At 49.6% G+C, this 23,071-nt stretch overlaps 1 protein-coding gene across 3 annotated transcripts in view; it reads right to left on the reverse strand.

The window, feature by feature from the left end:
• The window catches only part of STK32B (serine/threonine kinase 32B), a 398,863-nt gene that overhangs the window by 17,535 nt on the left and 358,257 nt on the right, over positions 1–23,071 (reverse strand). For all 3 annotated transcript variants that reach the window (XM_059380707.1, XM_059380698.1, XM_059380690.1), the window contains 5 exons: positions 15,228–15,331; positions 7,742–7,858; positions 5,704–5,829; positions 2,818–2,949; positions 1,076–1,140 (listed from right to left, as the gene is read on the reverse strand). In XM_059380707.1, coding sequence (XP_059236690.1) covers positions 1,076–1,140; positions 2,818–2,949; positions 5,704–5,829; positions 7,742–7,858; positions 15,228–15,331 — 544 coding nt within the window. The remainder of the gene's footprint in view (positions 1–1,075; positions 1,141–2,817; positions 2,950–5,703; positions 5,830–7,741; positions 7,859–15,227; positions 15,332–23,071) is intronic.

Genomic DNA, 23,071 nt, shown 5'->3' on the forward strand with positions numbered 1-23,071 from the left:
GTGTACCACCTCTGGCCCTCCATGCCGTTCCCCTTCCCGCCCCTTAGGAGCCAGCCAGGCACAGTGCCTTGGGAAGCTTCCCTGACACCCAGGCTGAGCTCGGCACACTGCTGCCTGGGCTGCCGTGTTTCCCGTGGCAGACATTCCCTCTGCTGCAGCACAGACCCGGTGACGGCACAGGGCTCCCACTGGGACTTACCCATCTGGCTCTCTTGGAGGGCCGGAAGCATATCTGAGAGGCCCTGCGAGCCCAAGGACCCATTCAGTGTCCATCATATGGAACAGTCTGCTGTCGGTCCTGCCTTCGGCACCCACCCCATAAGCCCAGCCCTGCCTGAGTCCTGCTCTCGTTAATCAGCCCCACTTGGATAAGCCACTGACAATCATCCTGCTGGGACCCAGCCTGGGCCTCCTGCTTCCTTTGCTGACCGACCCCTGCACAGGCAGTCATGTGGCCAGCTCCGACCCCGCCCGAGCCCCTCCTAACCTGATGTTGTCCCAGCGCCTGCCAGCCTGGGATGCCAGAGTCCCTGCATGACCAGCCCACGCCATCTCACCCCCTTAAATAATAGCAAGAATAGCAAATCTTTTCATGAAGACTCTGACCTTGGGTGGCATGGTATCCCCAGCCTCATTCAATCTTGCAACAACCCCACTGCAAGTGAGGGATTTCCATTCTGTCAATGCTGAAAATGCGGCTCAGTGAAGTGAGCCATCCCATCCCACACGGTCACACTCAGTCTGGCAGGGGTGGACCCTGGGCGGTTTCCATCCGGACCTCGGGCACCGAGCCCTCTGGGAGCCTGCCCTGCTACATCAGCATCCCCGTGCACTGGCCTGGTCCTGCCATGGCTACTCCACGTCGCCTGAAGACCCTGAGGGCCAGGGAGCTGAAGTTAGCGCCTGGCTCGCATGGCGGAGGCAGGATCACAGCATGGGGCTGCCTGCTGCTTCCTTTCCTGCACCATGGCTGTCTTCGCCAGGGGGCCAGGGACCACCATTCTCCCAGGGAGACCTGCTGCCATCTGGTCAGGGGTGGGGAGCTCTGTACAGCAGGTGCTGGTGGAGGACTTACTTCTCTCTGTTGAATATGATGAATTCCTTCCGTACGGTCTCCAAGCATTGCTGGAGGTGTCCATTCTGCCAAAGAGCAGAGAGGCAAACGTAAATGATGGAGTACCCTCCAGGGGGGCATGATGGAGGAGTGATGATGAACAAAGCTGGACCTAAATGGGACTTCAGCCGCTTGGGGCCAGGGGTGAGCTACATGGCTGGACCAGCCCTGATGATATGGGTGGCTGTAAGGGGAGCCTGGCAGATGAAGATGTTTGCCACAATTTTAAGCCATTAAATCAAACTTAAAAGTCATGTTGGAATGGAACATGGGTTGAAAATCATGAAGTTGGTTTCCTGATTGCTGGAATATTCATTTGGCCCAATTAAGAAGTGAGATGGGTTGGGGAGGAGAATGTCAAGACAACCTTGCAAAGGTGCTCGTCCTCTTCAAGAACAGATGCTGAGGACAAGTGCTCTGTGACACATGTCCCAGAGGCTGCCTGAATGCCAGATGGACACCCTGCACCTGTTCAGAGCCCTGTCCACCCTCAGGCACCCTTGTCAGCACACACACAGGTGTCTCCAGGCCAGCTCTAGTTTTAAAGGCTACACAGATGTTTACATTTCTTTTAAACTTAGGAGAAAAAAAAAAGAACCTTTAACATCAAAAGCTATCTTCATCTTCATATCAATGTGGTTGTAAAATAGAATTTTAAATCTTTTTAAGGGGAAACAGGCAATTGTGAGTTAATCATGCCCCTTAAAAAGATGTGTTAAGGGGCATTTGGTTGGCTCCATCCTTTAAGTGTCCGGCGCTTGGTCTGGGCTGAGGTCATCATCTCACAGGTTGTGGGATTGAGCCCTGAGTCCAGCTCCCTGGTGAGCAAGGAGTCTGCTCTGCATCAGAGTCTTTCTCCCTCTCCCTTCCTCACTGCTCCTCCCCACCAGCACTCTCTCTTCCCATTTCTCTAAAATAAATAAATAAAATCATAAAACAAACAAACAACCAGACGTGTTGAAGTCCCAAGCCTTCCTAATGGTGAATGGGACCTTATCTGGAAACAGGGTCTTTGAAGTCCTACTAGAGAAGGATGGGCCCCCAACCAATAGCTGGACTTAGAAGAATGCTGTGCGAAGGTCCAAGGACACAGACGGGAGAGCACCACCGGAAAGGAGGCGTGTAGGGGAGGAAGCAGCTGCAAGCCAAGGAAGGGGTCAATGACCGCTAGCCCCACCGGAAGGGGGAGAAAGAGGAAAGGACCCTCCCTGCTGCCTTTGGAGAGAGTGGTGCTCTGCCCATACCTGCATCTTGAACTCTGGCCTTCAGAATTGTGACAGAATGCATTCTGGTGGCTTGAACTCTCCGTGGGACCCACGAAAGTTGCCTCCCCACCCCAGCCTTGGGTGACTCCATAGCACAGTCTTTCCAGAGGGCACCCAGGACTGTCCAGTATGGCGTGGTGACCACCCCCTCCCCCGCATGGCAGGCTTTCTTCCACTCTGCTCAGAAACACAGGAGGCTCCTGCACTACGACTCACAGCCACGTGAGTGGCGCAGATGGACATACATGTGCACCTGCAGCGGGTCTCGTGCTGTAAAACCACACCTTCGATTGAGCCACTTTATTGACTGCAAATGAAGGTGTGTGGAGAGGCCAAGGGATATGCCTCCACCTGCCTAAAGAGCAGCCTCGCTCCTTCCTGTTCTCTGGCGTTTAGGCCTCCTCCCGTCCTGGGGTCCACTCCTGAGACCCCGCTCACCAGAGGACAGCCGTCCTTCGTGCCGTCTTTGGACCTGTTCTTCGCCAACCTCTTCTTCTTCTTGTGAAGCGGCTTGGATTCGAGGATCATTTCTTCAAGTTCAAATGTGGGATCACAATTCAGTCTCCCTTTCTGAAAGCAAGTGGAGAGGCAGACTCAGTCTGTCTTGGTTCCACCCATCCTTGGACATGCCTTCATTCATTCATTCATTCATTCATTCATTCAACACATAATGATTAACTGCTACAGTGGGGTACCCAGCTAACGTGTTGTTGTTGTTTTTCCCCCTGCGAGGAGAAGCAACACATTCACATTCTTGCTGCAGACCTCGCTCATTCATCCCTGAATCCCCCCACCGCCCCCAACACCGCTGTTAACAACCAGGGGGCTCCTCAGTCTTCTTCCTGGGAAGGGTCACTTTGCCGGGCTGAGTTCAGTTACCCAGTGTGAATTACTCACTTATTTTATCACACACATAATTGAAGGTTATGACTCTTTTTTCTATAACTCTCATTTTTAATGATTCAAAATGCCATTTCTGACCATAATCCACCCAGTTCCTCATGCTGGCTGCCTCAGCCCTCAGCTGGAGCAGGCTGGGCTCCACCCACTTTGGTCAGGAGGAATTCTGTCTCCCTGACTTCTGGACTCTGGATCCAAGTTGCCAGGTGGCCGTGGATCACCAGTCCCTTCTGGCAATACAGCCTCGTGGTTATGCCATCCACAGTCTTGAGGTCCATGGGAACCTCTTCCAAAGAGCTGGTCCAAGTCTTTACTGGACTGATTTATCTGCCATCCATTCATTCATTCACTCACTCCCTCCCTCACTCACTCACTCATTCCAATACAGACTCTGGATATAGACTTCCTGAGGTCAATTTCTCACTGAGCAATCATGGGCAAGTTACTCAATCTGAGAACACTACCTACGAGAACAACTTCTCGTAGGTAGTATTTGTAAAGTTTGTATGAGATAATGCTTGTGGAATTTCAGAATAACGTCTGGCTTGCAGAACACTCAGTCCCATTACACCATGATCATTAACCCGTTTATATCTGTGTGACAATCACACATCCAGAACTTCTAGTGCCTCCAAGTTCCATCCGTTGTTCTGGGGTCTTTCTCAGGCAGAGGCCAGCCCCAGCTACATGGGCTCTGGCCTCCAGAAGGGGGGGATGGCAGATGCCCTGTACCAGAATGGCATTAACTGCTCACATAGATCTACGTACCTGTCCAGTGCAGGACCAGAGAGGCTGCGATTCACTCCAGGTAAGGAGGTGGGGGGCTGGCCCGGGGCATATTCCATCAGAAGCAATGCTTAAGTTTGCCTCCCTTCCAGAAGGCAGTTACCAAGACCCTCAAATGGATCAGTCACTGGGTTTGAAGCTGTCTTGAAGGAGGGACAGGAGATGCCAGGGGACAAGGAGAGGAAGGGCATCCCCAGCGGAGGAAGCAGCATGTGTGCAGGTACACGGCTAAGAAACAACGTGGACAGAGGGCAGTCGCTTAGTATGGCTGAAGCAGGGGTCCCCTGCTCATGTTTGTGTGGAAGTGTGCATGAGTGTGAGTGTGCACGTGAGGATGCGAAAGTGTATTTGGGTGGGCTTGGGGGAGAGCAGCAGGTGCGGGCTACCAAAGGCTGATGGACATAACATCTGTTGGCCCCAAGGGTCACCCAGGCATACAGCCTTGGGGAAGGCTCAGCCCTGGCCACCGGGAGACTGTTTTAGGCAATCTGTGCTCCATACAAAGGACTGTGTGGAGATCCCTGGGTTTCATCTCCCATAGCCTGAGAGGAGCAGAAGAGGACCATCAAGGAGGCTAGCATATTTCTCTGGCATATCCAGAGCATACGTTCTGGGGGAAGCCACGCAAGGGATTCCAGAACTCCAGCAAGCTTATTCATTAAAACAGACATTACCAGGGTGGTATTTAATGAGGGATCACTGAGTACCAGGTCCTGCTCTGAATCTTTGGAGGCCTTTTGGCATTTATTCTTCCCAAGCTCTGTGGGAGGGGGGGTGGTCTCTCTTGTCTCCCCAGTCCAGGTGAAGAAGCCCTTCTGGAGCACACCTGAGGTCACAGAGGCAGGAGTGAACCCAAGTCTCTATGGCTTGGGCCCCCCGGAGTGGGACAGCCTGCAGTCCCCTCCAGGACTCAGCTCTGGGTCTCTATAGGTGCCTTTGTATGTTGATTGGCTTGTTGTTTGTACAAAATTCCTAGCCCACTGGTTGTCAACAGGGGCAGCTGTCCCCAGGGGTGCTTGGCAATGTCTGGAGATGGTTTTGGCTGTCACAGCCGGGGAGGGCTACTAACATACTGTGGGCAGAGTTTAGGGATGTGGCTGAACAGTCTCTGATGGGCAGGTCAGGCCCCCACTGAAGAATCATCTGGCTCTAACGTCAAGTAACTGTAACATGGTTGAGGAAGCCTGCTCTCGTTCGTAATCTCCCTGACAACGGGCGCCAAGACTGTTTTCTTTACGGGACTTAACCTCGAGTCACACGCAGTGCCTGCCCATGTAGGCACTCTGTGAGGCTACGCCGGCTGTGTTCCTGGGCGTGTGGATGAATGTGTGGGTGGACGCACACAGTACGTGCGATTCTCCCCCCAAGTGCCTGGACCTGTGCACGCAGTGGGTGTGATTCAATAAAAGAAGGGAGGCACTGTGCCCCCAAAAACCTACAAGGAGAGAAGCCTCCCAGGTGCAATCTTGGAAATAAGGTCCAAATATACACTCAGTCTTGGCATAATGGGAGCCCTTTGGGGGCTCCTGCGGCCATGGCCAGCAGAGGCCTCCCTGGCCAGCTTAAGGGTTTTCCTCTAGAGCAGGGCAAGGGACCCTGCAGAGGGATGGCATGCCACTGGACGAGACCCCCACTCACATTAGGCACAAAGCCGGGCGTCAGTGCCTTCTCGAACACTGCATCCCAGTTCATGTCGGACAAGTAGGGCGCACTCTGAACGTCACCGAGGCTGGACAGGCGGCTCTCTGGATCCTTGGTCAGGAGCTGCGGGCAGACGGCAAACATGCTTGCACGAGCCAGGTGTCCCGCTGACATCAACGGGGACCCTGAACGTAGAAATCTAGCAAAAATGAAGGTGCCCCTGCTTTTATGCTCCATTAATGCTGTGCTCTGGGTTGCCATTGTCAGAAGTGTCCCCAATACTCATTCCTTTGTCACCAGAGAGGAACCCAGAGGGCAGGCTGCTTCCAGATGGTCACCCGGAAAGGAGCTCTGTGGCAGGACCTGGATTTTCAGCCACTGCGCTGTCCTTGGGGACTAGCGCCTGTGACATGCCACTCTCGCTGATGTCTGCAGAGGCTTCTAATTAAATATAAAAAGAATTAGCCACCTCATCTTGAGACTGTCAGCCTGGTAATGGATGTTCGAAAGTGTAATAAAATTTATCCCTGGACAGCTTTGTGGTGACTTCTGTGGCCTGACAGAGTGGCCTCATTTGTAGCCAAGGGTATAATTTTTAACTTCTCCATAAATAGAATTTCTGCAAATACAGGACGGGGCAGTATAAAAAGCAGCCGCAGAGTCCCACCTTGTACCCAAATGAGGCTTTCAGCTTTTCAAATACATACTGGCTTGTCTAACATGAAGAACAGCTGGGTGAACAGGGAGGGACAGGGACCCTTGACCCGGGCCTGCTACCCCTCCCTGTCTACCCCCGTCCCTACCCCAGCTGCAAGGTCTCAGGCAGGCTGCTGCAGGGTGTGCACCTGTTCCCTCCTCCAGAACAGGAAGGGCAAAGGCAACTCTTCCATTTCCAGTGCGTGATTAAGATGGGACCCAAAGGGATTGGTGAGGACCTGGCCAACGCTAAGGGGTGTGTGGCATCCAGGTGCCAACAGGTGGGAGCTAAAAGTCAGAGCCCCCCTGCCAGTTTGCTCCCTGCCCCTCAGCCCCCAACACTGCAGAAATCTCCCCGATATGCCCAGTAAGCGGGCTGTGGTCATGCCATGTGAGGACACCTGGCAAGGTCCTATCTGCTGGTCTTGGCAGCCTCCTCCTAGGGGCTGCCCCAAAGTACCAGGTGCAGGTTTAAACAGAGATCACATTCCAGTGCCCCATGGGAGTTCCCTGCTCTGACAAGCGGTTATCCAGGTGGTTTAGGCACTGGCACGTGCATAGGGCATCCTGGTGGTTGTAGTTGGCAGTGGGTTCTAAGGACCCCTGACTTCTAAGAATCAAGTACTGACTCTCATGGACAGCGGTGTAGGGAAGAAGAGTTGGCATCTGGAGCTGGGAGAGCCTAGATTCAAACCTAACTTCTGCCCACAGATAGCCCTGTGGTGCCATGGAAGGACTTCGCCTTCTTGAGCCTCTGTTTTCCCACCTGTAATATGGGCTCCCAAGGCTGTGATGACTATGAGGAACCAGCGCACGTCCCAGAGCATGACATTCCCTCAAGCACTGCTGGATGCTGTTACCATCGTCCTTCTACAAATGACGGGGTCCCAACCACTTGCTGCCCTCCATCCACCCTGAGCATCTTGGGGGATCCCAAGGCAGGAAGCTAAACACCAGCCTCCAAAGGAGGGCACTATCTCCTGCCTGTGCCAAACTCGAGCAGGCTTCAGAACCACCCAGGAGCTGATAGCAAAAGTTTCTGAGTCAGAAGTTCTGGGTGGAGCTCGGGAATCTGCATTCCCAACAAGCTCCCCAATGGTGCTGCTGGTGCTGCTGGCCCAGAGACACACTTGGGAGAACCACTGCTTTATTGTAGCCAATTTGAGTTCCTGGAAAAAAGTCAGGAGAGTTCCCATGTCCTAAAGTTCAGCAACTGGAAAGACCATTTGTGGGAACAATTTTAAAGAGCTGTATGGTTAGGTGTAACTATTTATTAGGGGCTCGTAGTGGAGTGAAAAGAGCCAGAGGCTCTGTTGTCGCAGATGTGGCTGTCCCTTACCTTCTTCAGCAGGGCCACCATGCCCTTGCACCATGTGGAGGAGTAGTGGACGTGCTCCACCTTGAACATGTTGAGTATCTCGTCAATGGGTGTGGCTGAGTGGATTTCATACGGTCTCTGCAACCAAAGGACCAGACAAGGGATCAGAAAGAAGCCATCGGAGGACACCGCCCATGTGGTTAAAACTGTATAGATGAGGGGGTGGTTTATGCTTTCCCTTCACATAACAGTGGGCGTTCCTCTTTCAGCACAGGGCACGTGGCCCCTCCCCATGTGCCAACAGGGACCAGGCTGGTAGGGTGGTCCCAGAACCCAGTAGGTGGGTGCTCTGTTGTGGTCACAGGAGGTTAAATGAACTTGGCAAGGTCACATAGCCGGTAAGTGGCAGAGGCGGGATCTATGCCCAACAGCCTAACTCCTGAATCCCTGCTCCAGGCTTGTGGGTGTGGTGGCTCTCACCATCCACTAGACACCATGCATCAACTCCAGTCACAGTCCCTACCTGCTGGTGGACCTCATGTCACATTTCCCAGCACTGGCTGAACCAGCTGGGAGTACATAGGGCTGGATTTACCAAAATCTGGGCCTGGCGGGGTGGATGGATGGTGGGAGGCCAGGCTTCTACCTGCCACTCTCTCCCACACAGCAAGAATGCATAACTCTGCTCTCCACCCGGCCAGGTCGGCAGAGGATTAAACCTCCTGATGCATTTTTGCAACATTGTCTGGGCATGTTTGTTTGGTTTGTTTGTTGTTGTTGTTGTTGTTGTTTTTGCCTCTAAGAACCTCTCAGAACTTGGGATGGGACCCTGGGTACACAGATTGGACAGTGTCTGAGCTCTCACCTGCCCCCCACCCCCCCAACACACACAGAGTTTACTGCCCCTCTTCATGCTCCATCTAGCTTCATGGGCCAAGAGGCTTTGAAGTTTGCATCATGGTCAATGGCTCAGGGCTGGAACAGGGAGTCACTTCTGAAGCACATGTGTTCCGCCAACTAGAGAAACCAAGAGCAATGTGTTCATAGTTGTCCAGGTGAACCTGATTATCAGTTATGAATTCTCTGAAGGCGGGCTTGGATGGTACTCATTCCTGTGTTCTCAGGGTCTCAAGCAGCCTCAGCCATCCAGCAGCACACGCAGACAAACATGGAGTCCATCCATCCACAAACACTGACCGGACACCTGCAGGGGGCCAGAGCCTGTACTGGGCTCATGTGCTTCATAATGCATGGGCTCCAACCTTGTGGAAGGTGGCTTCCCAGAGGGTTGCTGCAAATAGGAGGTGCCATATAAGGAGGTGAGTGTGTCTTGAGCCCTGGGTGGGTGATGATTCCCTGGAATGGAGGAGAATCTTTATCTTCAGCAAATGGGGCTCCCCTGGGGAAGACATCTGCCTGTGGAAGTGCACTGTGCCTTCCGATGCACCCACCCAGAAGGGATCTTTTCCTGACCGGCTGCCTCCTCTTTCATGTATCGATAGAATTAGGAACTCCCCCTTTTGCCCTATAATCTGCGGAGCAAAGCCAAAACCTGTGGGCTCCCTGGAAATGCCAGCTAACTAAATATGTTAACATTCTTTGCAAATGCCTTCAAACATTTTCTTCCAATGTCATGAGAGGCGGAGAATATGGTTCCAGTAATGAAGACTGTAGAGTTTCTTCCTGAGGCTGCTGCCTGCCTCTGCCTTTGCAGGACTCCCCTGACTTCACCAGTAACCGCTACCATAATTAGAAATAACAGGAGTGAACAGTGAGAGTGGAGACATCAGTTTCTGGACTCTTCTGGATCGCTTCTTCTCAAGTTTCTGCCTCTGGGGAGACCATTCCTCCCATCCTGTCCCAGCTGTACCTGGAAACCCAGGTGCTGGTGGCGGGAGGACCTTGGGAGATGAAGCAGTCTCACCTCCTCATTTTAGAAGTCGGGACAAGTGGCGACTTTGCCCCATCCCACAGAGATGCAGGTTCTCTGTCCCTGCTATTTCTCTGACACCACCAGTGCCCACCTGGCTGAGCACCTGGCTGGAGAACCAGCCAGTGACAAACGGGAAGGCTTTTCTTGTCATTCACATTGTATTCTGTCATTCCTTCTTGGTTCCCTCAAGGCATCCATCAATCTGCTTTTCCATCCACTTTCCAAACCCGCCATGCTCTAGCTCTGTCCTCTCTGCTTCTGGAAACAGAACCAGACCAGTAAGAGTAACGGTGGTCATCATTATGGTAACCCTGATAAGCCACGAGGCCAACACAGCAGTTAAATATATTCACAGAGAAGCTGGGAACACCAGGCATGGGATACGCTTTGCAGCTTGCCTTCTCAGCCTTCGTCCATGTGGGTAGCTGCAGAGAAGCCCAGCTCCTTCTATGAGAATATCGGCAAACCCGAGATCACTATTTCACCTGTTCCGGAAAAGAATTTACTGAAGCTTGGTTCTCATGCATTGGCCTTAGGATGTGTTGACTCAGAAAAGCAAGTGACATTTCTAAGGTAATTACATGTACTTCTGGGGAAAGTGCTTTAAGCAGCAGGGCACCAATATACTCATTATGAAATGCAGGCGGGTCTCTCTTCTGGGACACTCCGTTTACCAAAAAATGCCACTTTACCGAGAAATCGAAGAGAGGGGACGAGAATTGCTATAGACTTGTTATTTGAACTGTTAGAGCTGAGCTGGGCTTTGGGGACCATCTAATCCAATTTTTTCCCCCAAAACCTTTTTACTCCAAACCCCAAACACGGAACAGATGAAAGTGAAGAATACTTCCTCGGGCTATGAAATCTCCAAAGCCAGAAGAAGCATTCTGCAACCCCTGGAACTGTTCAGCCACTTCTGCTGGGTCCTAGAGGTCCATGAAACACAGCCTGAAAACCACGGAACAACCCACATGCTCTTTCCCTGACCTCAACGGAGAGAGAAAACCCAAAGAATGAGGTAACAGAGTCCGTTTCCTCCCAGGTCTTGACTACTGGCACGCTGCTCTCTGTCTGCTTTACCAAGGGACCAGAAGTCAGTGTTCAGCTCAAGGACCGCCTCTCTCCTTCCATCAGTTTTGCATACCATTACCATTACACTCCCTGTTCCGCTCGGCGGGTGAGCCCATCCAGGGGGGTAGACCTAGTTCTCCGAGAGCTCCATACACCCTCCCTCTTTATTCATCACCTCTCTGCACCCCCGACCTTCTCTGTCTATGCGACCACAAAGAGATGAGCTGCCTGGGGTCAAAGGCAAGGTCAGGGAAGGGTCTGGGGAGAAGCAGAGAGATACAAGGCCTTAGGGCGCCAGAGGTGGGGGTTTGGGTCTCCATTCTTTGTCCACACCGAGAGCCCACTGTGCAATGCAATGTGCCACGAGCATGCATTCAGATCTCATTTAGTCCTTTTGGTTCCTCTCGCAGCGGTTCACGAGCAGGGACATTTTGACCCCAGGGTATATTGGACGATGTTGGGAGATATTTTCTGGTCACTGTAACCCAGTGGCGGGAGATTTCTGCCGGCATCTGGGAGGGAGAGGCCAGGGATGTGGCTAACATTCCGCACTACACACAGCTGCCCTGGCACAAAGCATTCCCCAGCTCCATGTGTCCACAGCGCCAAAGTCAGGGAGCCTGTGTTTTGGGCCTGAAATCCCATCCCCCACTTGGTAGATGAGACATGGGCTCACCCCAGATCATTCAGAGACTATGTGGTAAAGCCAGGATGGGGGCCCGAATGAATGTAAGCAAAGCCAGGATGGGAGCCTGGAAACGTGTAACTGCCAAGGACACATGCCCACTCAACCGCCATGCGGCTATGTCCACGGACAGCACCACATTGCCTACCTGGCAAACCCGAGTGTCTCCAGCTGACCTCAGGGGCTTCTACAGACTGCCCCTGACTATGCCCTGACTGCTCTACAGTCAGAAATGTTTGCCGTGTCCGCCTCCGTGGCTCTTCCCCACCTGTACTCACGCTATTCCCTCTAGCAGCTCCTCTGGGACCCAGGCTAATCTGTTCCCTCAGGTGTTCTCCATGCTCCTCTGAGCAGGTCACTAGCACTTTGTCTGCATAGCCCTGTCCCGGAGTCATCGCCGGGAGCATAGTTAACATGGATGTTGGACACTGCATGGGCTCTGCTTGTTTTCTCACCATCCCCATGGTGGCCGTGTGCATTGGCCTCATAATCCCATTTCACGATGGAGGAAGCCTGGGCTCAGATGAGGTCATGCCTGGCTCCAGTGTGGTAAGGTGCTAAGTCAGAGAGGATGCAGTTTTGCTGGCAGGACACCTGGGGCAGAAATCACAGTGAGGACTGGAGGCTTGCTGACATTCATCAGGCACGTGCTGGGTAATCAGCACCGTCACAATGGCTTAATTTTCAAAGCAATCCTGTTGGGTGGATATTACTAATTTTTCCCCTATTAACAGATGAGGATTCTGAGCGCTCGATCTATTTCTCGATTAACATCACTGATGAGGCACCTGGTAGAACCAGGATTTGACCCTGTGAAGTCCTCTAAGATCCCCTTTGTAATGAGAAGGCAACTTTCGGTTGAGTGAGAGGAAACACCTTCTCGCCATTCGAGTGGTCAAAAAAGGGAACAGGTTCTTCCTGGAGATAAGGAGCTCCCTGGAGGCTAAAGAGAACCAGTGAACAGATGGGTGAGCACCTGTCAGAGAAGCCACCTGAAGCCTAGCAGATGTGAGGAGGACAACGGCTGTGCTGAGGACCCTAAAGCCCTTCTCTGGGTCTATGGCCGGAAACCTCTCCTCTCTAATCAGAGGGTGTGGTCGCAGTTCAGAGAGACAAAGGGACCTGTGCTCTAACAGGGAACTGGGGGTGAGGGGGTATGGAGGAGAAGGTGGTCACAGTCTTGAGTCTCTTTCTTTCACTTGGCAGGTGTACAGGATGAGGACTAAGAGTCCACTTTGGGCAGAGAGATCCTACTTATGTCCCTGGTCCAGCCTATAGGATCCACCCAGGCCATGGGATTCTGGGTTGAGATTTTTAAGCCCATTGATGACACTTGATTCTTCTTCTCTCCCTACAGAACATGTGGGAAGAGATGGCTATTTACCAGACTAGAGTACTCCTGGGTCCCTAGCCAGAGGACTGTCCTGATCTTACCCCTTCTAACTCTTTCCAACTCTAAGATCTTAGAACACAGTGGAAAATTCCCATGATGGCTCTCATCTTTGGGAGCTAAGAAGCTCCCTGGATTTTGAGGGACTCAAGGAACAAAGAGGTGGATGACCACTTGTCAGGGATGCTGTCACTGACACGATGGAAGGATTCTGGGGTTTTGAAAAGACAGCCATTTCCACACCCCAGAGATAAGTAGGACTGCATCTTGGTATAGTTTTTTTTTGTTTGTTTGTTTTTTAACCAAGAGGGATTGTTTCCTGTATGTATAAAAAACCTAGAATTAACTGTTTGCATAAACTTGTCAAAGGCGAAGCCAGACCAGATACTTGGGAGAAAGGTTTATGCAACCATGTAACAGGCATTCTTTCATTCAGTCACTCTGTCACTACATCAGAGTCCCCGGTCCCACTGTGTGCTTCTCCTTCTCCCCTTGAACGTGGCATTTGGATCTCTTAATAGAAAACCCTGTCACATTAAAAAAGAAACAATTTATTTTGGAAGCAGCAAGAACCATTCTACCCTTGGGGCTTTTTGCCAAGTCATCATCTTTGACTGTTCGGACCCGTGAGGAATGACAGATGTTTACCAAAAAAAAAAAAAAAAAAAAAAGGCACAAAGCCCACAGGTCCCAAAATGCTATCCCTTAGAAGGAGTTCCCAAACCAGGGCTTAATACATAACCTAATTGCAGGTCCAACCTCCTCCCAAAATGTAGTCTTAACTGGTGTGTCAGGAATTTTTTAATCCTGGCCTGGGATCCTGTCCTCTGGGTCCTCTCCCCACTGAGAGGAAAGACAGATAATCTGAAGAGAAGAAACCTTGCTCTTCCCCTAGAAAGTTCTTTGTCAGAGGGAATCTTCTTCTTTTGCTAATAACATCTTGCCCCACCCTCCTAGAAGAAGCTTCCATTTTGTAGGCCTCCTTGGAGCACCTTGCAACGTGCCAGATGGGGGCTGCTGAACTCATGGATCATTGAATGAAGCCAGTTAGATCTTCAGATTGACTTCATTGATTTTTATTTAACACAGAAAATGTACTTTCTGCTAGTGAACATCTACTCATGCTTGGGGCAACTTCTGGTGGAATGAGGACATCAGATAAACAGCCTCTGGCAGATGCCCATGTCCTCTGGTTCCTTCAATGTTAGGGACCGTCACACTCCTTCCTGACTGCGTGTATCAATGAAACCGGCAGATGGCAAAGGAACCAGCCAAGAAAAGATGAATGTTTTCATTCAGTGCTTGAGAAAACTAAATATATATATATATATATGTATATACGTACATGTGTGTGTATATATATATACATATATATAATTCTAAAAACACCATGTATAGTAATTACGCTTTTGAGGAATTCAGAGGAAATAATTGAGACTAAGAGCAGACGATAGTTGTTTAAACTACAGGATGAAAAATAATAATTATTTGCACTCGCATGGCTTTGATGGTTTGCAAACTGCTCTTACCATTCATTCATTCATTCATTCATTTCTCACTCTTTATCACCCGGGCAGGAGACTCTCGCCCTCCAAAAGCCCACCTCCACTGGCCTCAACGTGCATGGACACAAATCACTGTGAGACACTGAACATTGCAGCCTGTGGCTCTGCACTGGGAAGTGGAGAGGCCGAGGCAAGTGACAGGCAAACCCTGGGTCTCTGTCTAGGGTCAGAATGATCCCATGGCAACTTCAGCTCCAAGAAACAGTCTGAAGGTTTTTATTCCCGTTGTACCAAGAAGGAAACCAAGGTTCAGTGGCATTGTTTTCCAACAATACTTGTGCAGAGAAAAATGCCTCAGAATGAGTTTGTCACAATTCTTTCCACTAAAGTAAAAATGAGTGATTAGTTGCCATTAGTTATCCTCAGTTATTAAATGAAATGAAATAAGAACGGAAGTACACACTGAATGTCCCATTTTTATGGGACATCGAGCTATGTATTTGGGGGAAGATACAGAACCAACAAAAAAAAGATGGTTCCTGTATTTAAAGAGCTTCAAATCGAGCTGGAAAATCAGGCAGGCGCACCGCGTTGTGGGTCGAAAGAGGACAGTGTTTGAAATCACGATACCAGGGTGTTTGAACTGCCACAGATTAGAGGCTGACCTTGATGGAAGACCTTCCCCGTGAATATCCATTTCCCCACGAGCAGGAGGAGGCAGCTGGACCAGAAGCTCACTCTGGGCCGCTTTAATGCTCAGGGACCTCAGGCACACGGGCCATCAGAACTGAAATCCAGTGCCTTGGACTCCTCACGTGGGCTCCTTCCCAGCCGGGTGGCCAGCCAATAGCACCCTGGTCCGATTTGACCTGACCCTCAACTTCTAGGGCTCCCCGTGTCCCCCAAGCAGGTGCACATCTTACCCAGCCCCGGAGCAGCTCGTAGGCCGTGACACCCAGGGACCACCAGTCCACGGGGTACGAGTAACCGGGGCCTCCGTCCACGTACACCTGGAACACTTCTGGGGCTGCCAAAGACAGGACAGAGAGAAGGTCACCGCGTGCCACAGTTTACACTCACCACCCCTCAGAGAGGGCACATGGGGGTGGGGGAGACAGGAGCCTGACTCTCCGAAGGCAAAGCCAGGACTTTGTCCACTGTGCCATGTGGCTCCTGCCCTCCGTAAGCCACAAGCAGGCATCACAGGAAACACTGGTGTGGCCCCCGGGGAGTATGGGTGCTCCAATGTGTGGGGGAGGGGGTCTGCTAGGGCAGAGGTGGGGTAAGTCCCCTGGAGGAGGGGGACTGGGGGGGCATGATTCCGTCAGCATGAACAGAGGTGGGGTAAGGTCTGAGTTAAGATGAAGAAACCGCACCTTGTAAATGTCCCTCTGCCTTTGGCACCAACACCAACTGGGTCAGGTGTCCTAACAATGGGGGACGCTTAGAACCCATGAAGCCTGCTGCCTCTCACAAGAAACAGTCTTAGGTTGGCACAGGTAGGCTCCACTATGAAACTCTCAGGGTAGGCATAGCCACAGAGACAGAAGGCAGATTAGGGGTTGCCTAGCTCGGAAGGAGGGGGAGAGGGGAAATTGGGAGTAACTGCTTCATGGATGTCCGCTGGGGGAGATGACAATGTTCTGGAACTGGGGAGAGGTGGCGGTCACATAACATTGAGAATGTACTAAATGCTACAGAGTTGCTCCTATAATGGGTAATTCTGTGAATTTTACCTCAGCCGAACAAAAAGTGAAGGCTGGAGGCCCTAGGGTGATGGACCCTGATTCTTCAGAGCACTGTGCTTGTCCTGGGGGATCCTTGGCCCGCAGGTGTTCTAATGTGCTGAATGTGCATTAATCTCATTGCACCACCCCCAAATCCCTAGGCCAAGAGTGTGCCCATGCTCTAATTGCTCGTATTGGCTTCCAGGAAAATTTTGTGAAATGAGGATCCTTTCCAGCAAATTAACTTGCAGACATAATTCCATCTTGAAGTTGTCAGAGCAGGCAAAATCTGTCCCTTGGAACCACAACACGTTGTGATTAAAGATGTTTCAGCTCAATTTTCAGACTGGCATTCAGCAGGCATGGGAACGGGGAAGGCTAGGTGAGGCGGGCGAGGCAGGACACACATGCTCCAATTGGGGCTCTTGGGTTAGAAGCTGGACACGTGCCTCCAACTAGTGGCCAGATTCTAGCTGCCCTGTGACCATGCTCCCCACTTGCTCTGTATCTTACAGCTCACATTCTCCCTTGGGTTCTACTGAGAACCTCTTCACAAGAGCCCCCCACAGTCATGTTGCCTCGGACCCATTTTACAGATGAGGTTCAGAGAGGGACAGCGGGATGAAGGATGTCACACAGCCAGGAAGTGCCAAGCTGAGGTGTGCCTCATGCATGGACAGAGTCCTTGTTTGAAGTAAAGTTCATATTAATATTTCTTTAAGTACACAAAGATATTCTGTTGAAATTAGGGGGAGGTAGGATTGGGAATTACAAGGAGTGTCCCCTTCAGTTATCTGAGTCTTACAGAGAAACTAGTGGGCTATGCTGGGGAACAGGAAGCAGGCTGGTGTGGCTTGACCAGAGTTTAACAAGTTACATAAGCTTCTCTTTGCTTCGGTTTGATGAAATGTGAATAATAAGAAGAGTTTCTTCATTGGGCTGTTACAAGGATTAAATAAAAGATTATGTGCCAAGGGCTCAGCCCCCTGCCTGGCTGGGCTGGAGTGGGTGCTCCAGAAATCTCAGGCATGGTTTTCATTAGTAGAATGGGCATTCCAGTCTCTTCTGTCACTCTTAGCCTCATCGCCATCCATCCTGCCATATCACCCACCATATCACCCAGAGGTCTGGAGACCATCGTAAATTTCATCCAGCTGCTGAGTTGTGCGTGTTTAGCCTCTTGATGTCTGCCCCACCCTTCCACTGTAGATCAGCTTGATGGCAGAGGTGGTGATCTCACCTTTTCATTAAGCACCCTGTGAGCAACTCATTGATTTCTTAGCAGGCACTCCCACCTGGATCCCACTGTGAGTCTGAAACTGAGCTTCCATCTCGAGGGACTTCCTTCCCTGCATCTCAGTCTGTGTACCTGCCCTCTTCCCTCTGTGCTGAGAGTTTTGGAACATCGTGCTGTCTGTGCATTCCCAGGCATGGATGGCTGTCTCCTGGCCCAGCCCGTATGCTCAGACAGTGCAGGAAACAGGAATGTGCCCATGAGCGCAGGGATGGCTGTTTGTGCTGAGGTGCTCCCCATAGATCCTTGTCATGCCCAGCAGCCCCAGCCCATTTGGAATTCAGGGCACAAGCAGCATTCTGTCCTGGCTGTCATGACCAATCAAGTGACCAATAGCTGTGGCCTGTGACATTCTTTCCTCCCCTACACAACTGGGATGGGTATAAGTTACAAGGACAGTTAAGAGACTCCCCTCACATGTCGATGAATGAATAAGTTGTCCATTTTCCCTGCTGAGGGTTTTTTTCCTGTTTTAAAAATGTTTCATTTTTTTATTTTTTTATGGTGTTATGTTAGTCACCATACAGTACTTCATTAGTTTTTGATGTAGTGTTCCATGATTCATTGTTTATGTATAACACCCAGTTCTTCATGCAATACGTGGCCTCCTTAATACCCACCACCAGGCTAACCCATCCCCCTTTGCCCCTCCCCTCTGAAACCCTCAGTTTGTTTCCTGGAGTCCATAGTCTCTCATGGTTCCTCACCCCCTCTGATATCGCCCCCTTCATTTTCCCCTCCCTTCCCCTAATGTCTTCTGTGCTATTCCTTATGTTCCAAATATGAGTAAAATCATATGGTAATTATCTTTCTCTGTTTGACTTATTTCACTTAGCATAATCTCCTTCAGTCCCATCCATGTTGATGCAAATATTGGGTATTCATCCTTTCTGATGGCTGAGTAATCTTCCATTGTATATATGAACCATATCTTCTTCATCCATTCATCTGCTGAAGGGCATCTTGGCTCTTTCCACAGTTTGGTTATTGTGACCACAATAGCAGCCATTGCTGCTATGAACATTGGAGTACAGATGGCCCTTCTTTTCACTACATCTGTGTCTTCAGGGTAAATACCCAGTAGTGCAATTGCTGGGTCATAGGTAGTTCTGTTTTTAACATTTTTAGGGACCTCCAAGCTTTTTTCCAAAGTGGCTGCACCAACTTGCATTCCAACCAACAGTGTATGAGGGCTCCCCTTTCTCCACATCCTCTCCAACACTTGTTGTTTCCTGCCTTGTCATTTTTTGCCATTCTGACTGGTGTAAGGTGGTATCTCAATGTGGTTTTTATTTGAATTTCCCTGATGGCTAATGATGATGAACATTTTTCATGTCTCTATTAGCCATTAATATGTCTTCTTTGGAGAAGTGTCTGTTCAGGTCTTCTGCTCAGTTTTTGACTTATTTGTTTCTTGGGTGTTGAGTTGAGAAGTTATTTATAGATCTTGGATACCAGCCTTTAATCTGTACTGGCATTTGCAAATTCTTCTCACATCCCATGGGTTGCCTCTTAGTTTTGTTGACTGTTTTCTTTGCTTATCTTGATGAAATGCAGTCTAAACCGGATCCTCTCACTGCCAGGGTAAACGAGGCAGAAGAGCGAATCAGTGAGCTAGAGGAGAAGATAATAGAAAAGAAGGAAATTGAGGAGGCCTGGGAAAAACAACTTAAGGCCCAAGAGATCAGACTGAGAGAGATTAACAATGCCATGAAACATTCCAATGTCAGTATTATTGGGATCCCTGAGTGGGTGGAGAGAGAGTTCTTAAAGATATATTTGAACAAATTTTACTTGAGAAGTTCCAAACACTCATGTCCAAGAGGCAACAAGGACCCCTCCCAAGATCAATGAGAACATACCAACCTCCCAATATTTAATAGTACAATTTGCAGTCTTAGATCCAAGGAAGCAATCTTAAAAGCAGTTAGGCGGGAGAGATTTTTACGTACAGAGGGAGGAACATGAGAATAATGTCAGACCTGTCCACAGATACCTGGCAAGCCAGAAAGGGCTGGAAAGACATATTCAGAGTACTAAATGAGAAGCACATGAAGCCAAGGACACTCTACTGAGGGTTTTACGAACATAACCTCTCTCGCCAGCATCCTAAGAACCCAATGAGACAAGTGTTGGAATGATCTCCATTTTAAGATAAGAAAGTAGAGGCACAAACTATGTAAAGAACCTAGATGTCCATCAACAGATGAATGGATAAAGAAGAATGAATGGAATACTATGCAGCCATAAAAAATGAAATCTTGCCATTTGCAATGACATGGATGGAACTAGGGGGTATTATACTAAATGAAATAAGTCAATCAAAGTAAGACAATAATCATATGATCTCTCTGATATGAGGCATTTGAGAGGCAGGGTGGGGGATTGTGGGAGGAAGGGAGGGAAAAAATGAAACAAGATTGGATCGGGAAGGGATATAAACTGTAAGAGACTCTTATTCTCAGGAAACAAACTGAGGGTTCCCGGAGAGGGGAAGGGATAGGCTGGCTAGGGGATGGACATTGGGGAGGGTATGTGCTATGGTGAGTGCTGTGAAATGTGTAAGACTGATGATTCACAGACCTGTACCTCTGGGGCATATAATAAATTATATGTTAATTAAAAAAAGAAAAGAAAAAGTAGAGACCGAATGGGTACGGCAGCTTGAGTAGTATCCCCTGAAAAGATAGATCCAAGTGTTAACCTCCAGCACCTGTGAATGGGACCCTATTTGGAAATAGGGTCTTTGCAGATATAATTAAGTTAAGGATCTTCAGATAAAATCATCAAGATAAACTGTAGGGCCCACCTTAACTCTAATTACTGATGTCCTTACAGTAGAAAGGAGAGGGAGATGGGAGAAGAAGAGAGGTTCATAGGAGGAGGCAGAGATTGGAGTGGCCACAAGCTCAGGAACCCTGGAGCCACCAAAGGCCCAAGAGGCAAGGCAGGTTCCTCTCCTAGATCCTCCTGAGGGAGCACGGTCCTGCAGACACCTCAATATTGATTTGGCCTCCAGAACCTCAAGGGAGTGAACTATTGTTTCAAGTCACCATGTTTGTGTACTTTGTTGAGCAATCCTAGGAAATTAATAAGAGGGGCTAAGAACTTATTCAGGCTATCCAGCTGGTGTGCAGACCTGGCACTCAGGCAAACACACAGTAGGCATTTAATGCACAGTGATTGGCTCTTCTACCCCTGACACCATAGAGCTGTCTGGCTTACTGCTTGCATGCCTCAGAAGCAGAAACAGCTTGTGGCCTCAGAGTGTCAGCACAGCGCAAATGAAGGGTTCTTTGGAAACCATCCTGTCTGTCATTGTCCCCCGTTTCGGAACTGGCTACCGGGTTGGATGAGGAGGAGTGGCTTGCTTCAGCCACCCACCCTCCAGCTCTATGGTCAAGCCTAGAACCAATGATCCTGATGCCCAGGTTCAGTAGTCCCACTGTTGTAATGGTTAAATTCCACCGTCAGATGACTCCACCATGCACAGCTCTTGGGCTCTTCCTCCTCTATGCTGACGCGTGGCCCTTGCTCAGATCTCCTGGTGGCCTCCTCACCAGTCTTCAGGCCTCCAGAGTCATCTTCTCCAGTCTGTCCTTCTTGCTTCTGATAGGGGAGTTGGTTTTCTGACATAGGGCACAGACCACAGTAGTACCGAGCTTAAAGATTTCCCCGTCCTCAGGGTTATTTCACAATTGGCGTTCCTGGGAATACCACCTGCTCTGTGCAAGGTGAATACATTTTGGAGGAGGAGGGATTCTCAGGTCAAATGTCTCTGCGAAATGATGAGGTTCAACCATGTTTCTTCCTGCTGGACTTGTCAGAGCCTTTAATGGGCTCATGTGCTTAACTCACTCTCAAAGGTGGCCTATTCAATAGCAAACATGGTCTGGGAATGTGACTTGATCCTGGAGTCATTTTTAGTTTTAGTGGAGTGATGGAAGGGATTAGGGCCAGCAACCTGTGTAGTTAGGTGAATTTAACTTTCGTGGTCTGGCATTCAGTCCCTGAGCTTCTACCCATAGATCTTCCAGGCTCTACTATGGCCCTGGGCTTACCCACACCACCCTGGGCTCCAGCTTCTCATGCTGCTCACTATTCCTGGAACTCCCCATCTATCTGTCTGTCTGTATCTTATTGTCTTCTCTAATTCACCAGGGCTATCTCAAAAAAGGTACAGCTAAATTGTTATCTCCTCCAGGAAGCTACTAGGTCCCAGGTACTACAACATGTGTTACATGTGTCATCTCCTCCTCAAAATACCCCTCTGATATTATTATTTTCTGTGATCCCTCTCCCTCCTGATTAAATTTGGGTTTTTATTTTTTTAAATTATTTTTTAAAAGATTTTATTTATTTATTTGACAGACAGAGATCACAAGTAGGTGGAGAGGCAGGCAGAGAGAGAGAGAGAGGAGGAAGCAGGCTCCCCAGCGAGCAGAGAGCCTGACATGGGGCTTGATCCCGGGACTCTGGGATCATGACCCGAGCTGAAGGCAGAGGCTTTAATCCACTGAGCCACCTAGGATCCTCTAGATTTGGGTTTTTCTTGATCCCACCTTCACGAGGCATCTCTTGATGGCAACATTCACACCCTCTGCTGCATTTTTGCTTATTTGTCTGCTTTTCATGGGACCCTAAGCTTCCTGAGGGCAGGAACTGTCATGATCTCTTGTCTTGGTGTTCATGCCTGCCTGTCATGAAGAAGACAAGTGGGAAAGGTTTGTTGACTGACAAAATGAATGATTATAATACAAACCACAAACTATGTACCTTGCTATGTATCAAGCACTGTTCTAAGCTCAGTACATTGCTAATAAAAACAACTAATCTTTATGGACCACCTGCATGTACCAATAAGCCTTGCTTTAAGAGATTCATAAGTATAAGTTGTTGAGTCTGGCTGCAGAAGAAACAGGATGGGCAAACATTGCCATGGCCAGGATTGGGCTTTCCCTGCAGGACAGTGAGTGGGACAGTTTCCTGCCTCTCCAGGACAGCAAATGAAAAACCAACCAGGTAAGAGGAGTTGGTTATGGCCTTGCTCAGAATGATGTCCAGGATCCAAGGTCTGGATACCCCTGATTGGATTAAAGATGAACAAAATGCCCCAAGTCCTTCTTGATTAAAACTTCTTGGCAATGGCCTGGTGGGGGAACATTCAATCCTGAATCTTCTATCTTCAGCCACTGGAAATGCCACCTCTCACTACAATCATCATACACAAAACAGTCATAAAGAACTTTCTAGGGCACAAAGTTCCTTCATATATTACCCTTATTCAGCCCCAAAGCACCCAAACCACAGATGGAGAAACTGAGGAGGTAAAGGGGTAATTTCAGGGACATGGAAACTGTGAGTGGAAAAACCTGGACCTGACCACCATTCTTACAGCTTTCAGCCTAGTGCCCCAAACACCTGTTCCTTTATTACCAAGAGCCATGATTTTGGTGACAACACCAAGAGTTGCAATACTCATGTGGTCACTTATGGAGTGTCCACCATGTGCCAGAAGTCATGGTTTTTTACATATATTATTTACTTCTCGGCAAAGCTAATATTTAAAGAGCATGTCCTACAGTGTGTGTGTGTGTGTATAATTTTATTTTATTTTAATTTCTTTTCAGTGTAACAGATATCATTGTTTATGCACCACACCCAGTGCTCCCTGCAATACGTGCCCTCCACACTACCCACCACCTGGCTCCCCCACCCTCCCATTCCCTGCCCCTTCAAAACCCTC

Source organism: Mustela nigripes, chromosome 1, assembly GCF_022355385.1.
Source record: "Mustela nigripes isolate SB6536 chromosome 1, MUSNIG.SB6536, whole genome shotgun sequence".
In the NCBI taxonomy this organism is placed as follows: Eukaryota; Metazoa; Chordata; class Mammalia; order Carnivora; family Mustelidae; genus Mustela; species Mustela nigripes.